Here is a 7,580-nt window from a genome sequence, read left to right as displayed (position 1 = left end):
GGCCCCCAGTACTCGGATGACTCAGCCATATCTCGCTTCCAGATCACTTAGCCCCTCTTTGGTTCATAAGTCTTAGAACTTTTTCTAGTCTCAACTAAAAAGTCTTTAGTCTCTAAAAAGTCTCTTCCTGTTTGTTTTCAGAGACTAAAAAGTCCCTAGTCCTTTCTTAGAGGTTATTAAATGACCATGTTGCCCCTAGTATATAGAAAAATAACAATCAAACAACACCATGAGGTGGCGGGCTATTGAATGTATGGAGGAGCATTGTTGAAAAAGTCCTAAAAAGTTTCAAAAAAAACTCTCCTTGAGAGTCTTCTTCATTTAGTCTTAAATGACTAGTTTAGTCCCTAAAAAGTCCCTTTCGTCTGATAAAAAAGTCTCTAAAAAAGACTTTTTCTAGTCCCTACACAAAAAAGTCCCTGAAAACAAACACCCCCTTATATTACTATTACAAAATATAATAAAGTACTCATCAGAATTAGATTCCCCCGACAAAACACAAGAATCCATCACAGTGCACTCCTCCAAACGAAGCCATTCACTTTGCTGATGTTTCATGCTCTTGCGATTTTCCATGTTAATTCGGTGCTCAAGGAATGTTATGAAGATTAGGAGTACCTAACATGCACATGTGTTACCCACAAGAAAAAATATGCACATGTGTTAGAATCAAGTAACGATCTTTCCTTCCGCCCGCTGGCATGAGGGGCCGCTAGGGCGAAGAACTCATCCACTTCAGGTTCCGTCGGTGAGCTTGGTATTTGCCTTTCCTTTGTCTGTCGCTCCGACGCTCGCAGGGAGAGGAAATCCGGTGCGTCGACTCCGCCTAGTAGTTTAGTTTAGAATTTTTGTAGTCTTCGTAGGAGTGACGTTCGGGTGAATGGCGCCGCTTCATCTTTGAGCTGGTCTTATGGGCTTTGATATTTCTCGACTTTGTCGAGACGAAGCCCGGACGTAGATCCAACAGTTGCGAGATCTTGTGTCAACAACTTCAGATCGATCCAAGAGTTCAACGATGACGGATGCAGCTCCAGCTCCAGGCTGCCGGTTCCTAGAGACACGTGAAGAATAGTTCTTGGCTACCATCGACAAAGTTAGACCGGCTTCAATAGAAGAGCAGTGACAATGATCATTCAGTGGTGCTGGCCTCGATGTAATTTTTATTATCAGTGAACTTTTGTAGGAGTAATATATTAGTCGTATTGAAATAAACATGTGCACGATGTTATCGCGCTGGATTTTTGGCCTTGAAGATTGAGACAAAGAATAATCCTCACTAGAGCAGTAGGAGCAGTAGATTATACTTACTGCAGATCACAAATATCCTCTGAGTACAGCATTTGGAGAGTCTCAAACAAGTGGTCAAGCGTGCCGCGGCGCGCTCCCCGATATAAAACCCCCGGCACCGGGACGCGAGCTCCCTACTGGCCTGCCCCGCCTGCCCAACCCAGTAAACTACTGCCACCCATCCGCCGGCGAAATGGCCCACGCCCGCATCCTCCTCCTGGCGCTCGCCGCCCTGGCCACGGCCACCGTCGCCGTCGCCTCCTCCTCCTCCTTCGCCGTCTCCAACCCGATCCGGCCCGTCACCGAGCGCGCCGCTTCGACGCTCGAGTCCACCGTCCTCGCCGCGCTCGGCCGCACCCGCCACGCCCTCCGCTTCGCGCGCTTCGCCGTCAGGTCCGTGCTACTGCTACCCACTCCGCAATCCCCCGCCCGCCCGTTGACTCTCCGTCTGCTCCGCCGCCGCCGCCGTCCCCGTTGACATCCCGGTTGGTCCTTTCGATCCGCTTCCGCAGGTACGGCAAGAGCTACGAGAGCGCGGCGGAGGTGCGGAGGCGGTTCCGGATCTTCTCCGAGAGCCTCGAGGAGGTGCGCTCCACCAACCGGAAGGGCCTATCCTACCGCCTCGGCATCAACCGTACGATCTCCGACCATCCCCTAATCCCCGCCGTCCCCTTCCGGCCCCGCCGTGTCCTCAAAACGCTCGTCGCTTTTGCTGTCGTCCCGCAGGCTTCTCGGACATGAGCTGGGAGGAGTTCCAGGCGACCCGGCTCGGCGCGGCGCAGACCTGCTCGGCCACGCTCGCCGGCAACCACCTGATGCGCGACGCCGCCGCGCTCCCGGAGACCGTAAGTTCCAATTTTACCGTTCACTTACTCATCATCACAGGAGATCCCATCAAGGCATCAAGTATCAACTCTTGCTAGCGTAGCTGCGTACCCTGTATGTATTGTAACGTCAGTAACGGTTGCTGAGAGCGAGCAGGGCCCCGTGGTCTAGAAAGTTTCAGATATCATACTCTGTTCGAAATTCAGGAAAAAAAATCCACCTTATCTAATTTGCGTTTCAACTTTCAAACCAGCTAGCTGTCGAGCTTTCTGCTTTGCCTGAATTGCTGCAGAATTTGCTGGTCGCTGTATTTGCTCGGCAGGGCCAACGTGTGCTAATTATTGTCCTCGGGACTTTTATGTCCCCCCGACAAGGAAGGCCGTGTTAGCTGTTCCTTCCACGGTCCCAGCACATGATGTAGTTAAAAGTTTACTATTTTTATATGTACAAATCAGCCAATGAACCTTCTTGCTGATCGCCTGTTTGTAAGGATCGCAGCACAATATTTCTTTCCATTTATAAGTAGTAGTATGGTTGTGCTAATTAAGACTGTATGGCATAGACTATATCATGTTGTAGCCGTTGACGCTTAATTTGCAAGTATTGTGCCGCTTGATCAAGCAAGCAGAGTTGGTGTACGTACCAATCGACTCCATTAATGTGGGGAGTAAGTGATGTTGTCATTGCTGCAGAAAGACTGGAGGGAGGATGGGATCGTTAGCCCCGTAAAAGACCAGTCCCATTGCGGCTCCTGCTGGACGTTCAGGTAACTACTGAATTTCTGCAGTGCTGTTTTTTTTCTAACTTTCTTCGCGTGTGCCGCTGTATATATCAGTGGTATATCTTTATCATCAATAACCAATGTGCCCAATACTGAAGCGTGCTCAAATCTGGTGTTTTTCAACTTAACATTCAAACTATATGATATCGGACAGGAAGTAGAATGGTCGATCTGATCCAGTTAACTGTCTGGGCCACAGACCAAAGAGGCTTTAATTCAATCATCGCCCTGAATGTAATACTATGTGTGGATGCGCCTTCTAATAAAGTAGTAGTATTAAAAACTACATCTGGTGGCCCAGGCTGGGGACCGACAGATCGATCCGTTGCCCAAGTTGAAAATTGCTGGCTCTCAAGAGCAGTAGTTGAGTATACTTGAGATCTTTTTCATCAGACACAACCACCAATTATTTGGGAGTGTTCAACAATGGATTAAAATACTGCATGTGTGACACGCTACTAAATAAATAATAGCCGAGTAGCTGATATGATTGTGTATATACTCCCAAACTATTGATTTCAGATCTCTTTCAGTTGGTGTTTGGTGACAGGTAGCTATCTTGTGGGGCTTGTCATGCCTCCTGTTCATTAATTCCACATCTAAATAGAAGTAATATATCTTTCAAATATGGTAATCCAGAATGCAATTCCATATGCTCTCAAGTTATAGTGCCAAATGAAGCTAGTGACGTATGCACCAGTGGAGATCATGATAAAATTCAGTACTAATTTGATTAGTTCACTTTTACTGAAAAGTAGCAAGAAGTTAAATTTGTTGATTAACAGGTTATCTGAATTTGTGGGATTGGGTGTGATTTAAGCATGTTAATAAACTTACCGTGTGACTTTTTATTCATTTTCTATACAAGAGTACTATTGTTAGCATCTATTGAGTAATTCTGAATGAAGTAACCTAGCTACAAGTAAAATGACAGATACCGAGATTACACTAATTATTCCGAAGTATTCTTATTTAGGCTCTATATTGTGAAAAAAAAATTGCTCCCTGGCATATTTCAAGCATTGCAGTGTTTTATGTATTATCAATCGAGAAGATAGCTCATTTTGTAGAATCTTTCCTGAAAAGGAAAAGAAAGAAGAAAAGGGCTGTTCAACAAACAAACCAATTGAATTCCTATACTTATTCTTGCAGCACTACTGGTGCACTTGAGGCAGCATATACTCAGGCCACTGGAAAGAACATCTCTCTTTCTGAGCAACAGCTGGTTGACTGTGCCGGCGGATTCAATAATTTCGGATGCAGCGGAGGCCTTCCATCCCAGGCATTTGAGTACATCAAATACAATGGAGGGATCGACACCGAGGAGTCCTACCCTTACAAGGGTGTCAATGGCGTCTGCCATTACAAGGCTGAAAATGCCGTAGTTCAGGTTTTGGACTCTGTTAACATCACACTGGTAAGGAAGAGGAACCTCGCTCTGATTTCAGTTGATGTTAATAATTTATAATCAAGTAACCTAAGCTTTAATTTATGCTGATCTTTTTGTTGCTGGTAAGAACGCTGAGGACGAACTGAAAAACGCCGTCGGGTTGGTTCGCCCAGTGAGTGTTGCCTTTGAGGTGATCAACGGTTTCAGGCAGTACAAGAGCGGAGTTTACAGTAGCGACCATTGCGGTACTACACCTGATGTGAGTACTACTAAACCGTAGGGCATCAAAAGATGATTTTATTATGGGCTATTTATGTTCAGTCTTCAGTTAATGTGCTTCCTATCTCTTGTATCACGACACTCTTCTACTATTTCGTTCTGAAAATGCAAGTTGTGCTCAAATTGCTAGGACGTGAACCACGCCGTCTTGGCGGTCGGGTACGGCGTGGAGAACGGCGTCCCGTATTGGCTCATCAAGAACTCGTGGGGCGCCGACTGGGGTGACAATGGTTACTTCAAGATGGAAATGGGCAAGAACATGTGTGGTGAGTACCATTCCATGTGCACTTCCATCTTGTGTTTGCTCTTCATGCCATAGTGCGCTCATAACGCGATACTGACTCGACTGTCGCAAATGATGCAGCTGTTGCTACCTGTGCGTCCTACCCCATCGTAGCGGCATGAAGCGCCAAATCGACGAGTTCAGTCTCGATTCGCTAGACATGAATAATGTGTTTTCAGCCCACAAGACATGAAGATTGGGGGATACAGAAACTGAAACTCTGCTGTGAATATAAAACCACAAGGACTACAGTTGCAGTGAACCACGTGCGTGTACTCTTCTTCTGTATGGTTGTATGGCTATATATGTAGGTGATACAGCAATTTATTGGGGTTTCGCATGTATGTCTACGACATTTTATTTCCGGGACAAATAAAATGGCCCATTCATAGTTCACCGAGGCATCATCTTACTGTCGATACTAGCAGGAAATTGCATGCCACACATGAATATTGCCATATACTTAGGGTTCATTCCGTTTACAGGATTTCGAAATCAAAGAAATAGAAAAGGTAAAGGATTAGGATGCCCTATACACTTCAGTCCTTAGGAATTTTCCATGAGGCCTTACTAATGGTAAGAATTGTTGGGAATCTTTTCTAACATGTTAGGAATCAGTCTAATATGGACACAATTCTAACAAATCTAGAATCTCCAATCCTATGAAGCAAATGTTATGCATAGGGAAAGAAATGAGGGTAAGAGTTCTCCAAAAAACTTGCAAACTGAATGAGCCCTTGCTCATTAACTCAAGCGCGACTCCCTCTTCTTTACTTCTTCAACGAAGCGTGAGTCTCTTCTTGGTCTTGAACCAGCGCTGGCTTCTCCCCTCTCTCCTTCGACGGGAGCTCGTGGTGCTTGCTATTGTAGATAAGCTCACGCTAGAGCTCCAAATGAAAATTATCCACGTTGCCTCTGTTGTTGGGGATAAGATGCAAGTCAAATCAAGATTTCCCCGTTGCATCATGTTTCAACAAGCTGCAAGTGTGTAATGATGTTTGTTGTGTATCCACGAGCGACATGTTGCAAATATTTTTGTTAGAGTAAAACGAAAGTAAAGCGAGATTGAATGTGAATGGACCATTAGTCCTCGTGGTTTTGACTCGCTCACTCTCATCACTACCTGGTCCTTATGGAAACAGAAGAACGCTCGGGTGTTTGGAAGAATCGCTCAGCAGAGGAACCCAACGCAACTGACAGCTGATATTACTGACGAAATTAACGAGTGGAAGCAGGCTGGAGCAGGAGGGCTGCATAGATTAGAGAGAGAGTAGCTTGTAGGCTTGTAGGTGTGGGTGTTGGTGGTGTCTCCTCGCCGTTGTTCCCAGCGGTGGGAACCTCTTGTAAATTGACTTGCTTTCTCCTATAAAAATATGGTACGCCATTGGCGTACTCTCGAAAAAAAAATTAGTCCTCGTTTCTATTGATTCTCAAGTATATATACATCTGAAAGAGATGGGAAGAAGATGTCACTACTAGGGAAAAGGTTAGCAGCAGCGCGGGTTTTAGGTGTATCAGTAGCACGCGGACCGGCGCTACTAATAAGGCGCCACATCTAACACATAGCAGTAGCGCGTGCTCACCAGCGCTACTGCTACACAAGTGTAGCAGCAGCGCGCTTAGTGGAAGCTCGCTACTGCTAATAGCTATAGCGCGCTTCTTCCGTGCGCGCTACTGCTACTACCGCGCTGCTGCTAACTTTTCTCCACTCGCTACTGCTAATTTTAGTAGTTTTTTGTTTTTTTCTGGCATATTTGTTTTGTATTTGAACAGGCTTTATAGAAGAATCTTCAGCACATACAAATGTCATCATGATACACATACAAATGCTTGCGAGACCACAGATGTAATCATAGCATATACATACAAATAGTCTCATCATAATCATCATCCAACACAAAGTGGTCTCTCGTCATCATCTCGAAAATAGCGATACAAGTCTCGATTACTTGCAAATACATCATCATCCATCTAAACAATGATATACGTGAGAAGAGCTATCACTTTGAGTACATGAGTTCGTATCCCTCTCTCGCATTAGCGTGAACCTAAACTAACTACTGCCTGTCGCTCGGAAACCGGAAACCGGTACACCTGGGCCTGACACTCCGGCCACTTGTCGTATATATACTCCTGGCGTAGCACTTCTTCGCCATCTATGATCTATGCACCTGCATCGTCACATGAGTCGATGATATGCAACATATATAGTTGAGCAACAGAAAGAGACAGACTTGGCAAAAATAGAAACAACATATCATAAGCATAAATAACAAAGTTCATCGTACCCCAAAATGCCCTAACTAGAGTGATTTTCGCTAGTCGAGGAGGAGGACGGTTTAATTACATCACAAATAAAGTTTCACCGTGCATAACTCAAAGTTTTGTCATACAAAAAGTATGGACTAAACGGACACATTGTCATATATCGACACTCACTCTAACATGTCGTTCCATCCATCCAAGTCAGGGAGATAGTCCTTGAGCTTAGTGAAAGGCTTCATGTCGAGACGCTGAGAGGCTATCCATGTTCGGACGTCTTCCCATGACATTTGTCCTTCTCCGTAGAACATCCCTGTTTTTTCGACGACCTCCTTCATGATGATTTGGGCAAGTTCGCGTTGGATGTTATAGAACTCAGCTCGAAGTCGATGATCCTTGATATCTCCTATGTCCTTTGCCCATTGCAGAATATGGGCATCGCCGGATCTAGGTGACATGCGAAGGTTCTGGTG

The 7,580-nt window shown here is 45.4% G+C and overlaps 1 protein-coding gene across 1 annotated transcript; it reads left to right on the top strand.

Annotated features, from left to right (window-relative positions):
- The first annotated feature begins 1,408 nt into the window (after positions 1 to 1,408).
- Positions 1,409 to 5,241, top strand: LOC125509313 (thiol protease aleurain). Its single transcript, XM_048674263.2, has 8 exons — positions 1,409 to 1,680; positions 1,800 to 1,921; positions 2,014 to 2,132; positions 2,805 to 2,878; positions 4,046 to 4,310; positions 4,411 to 4,542; positions 4,693 to 4,828; positions 4,927 to 5,241. The coding sequence occupies exons 1-8, from the start codon at positions 1,481 to 1,483 to the stop codon at positions 4,965 to 4,967; spliced, it is 1,089 nt and encodes a 362-aa protein (XP_048530220.1). The 5' UTR covers positions 1,409 to 1,480; the 3' UTR covers positions 4,968 to 5,241.
- Positions 5,242 to 7,580: the final 2,339 nt, after the last annotated feature.

The sequence above is a fragment of the Triticum urartu genome, chromosome 5A, assembly GCF_056163025.1.
Source record: "Triticum urartu cultivar PI428250 chromosome 5A, HENAU_Tu73, whole genome shotgun sequence".
Lineage (NCBI taxonomy): Eukaryota > Viridiplantae > Streptophyta > Magnoliopsida > Poales > Poaceae > Triticum > Triticum urartu.
Note: the sequence above shows the minus strand (reverse complement) of the source record. Positions and strands in the feature narration are given on the sequence as shown.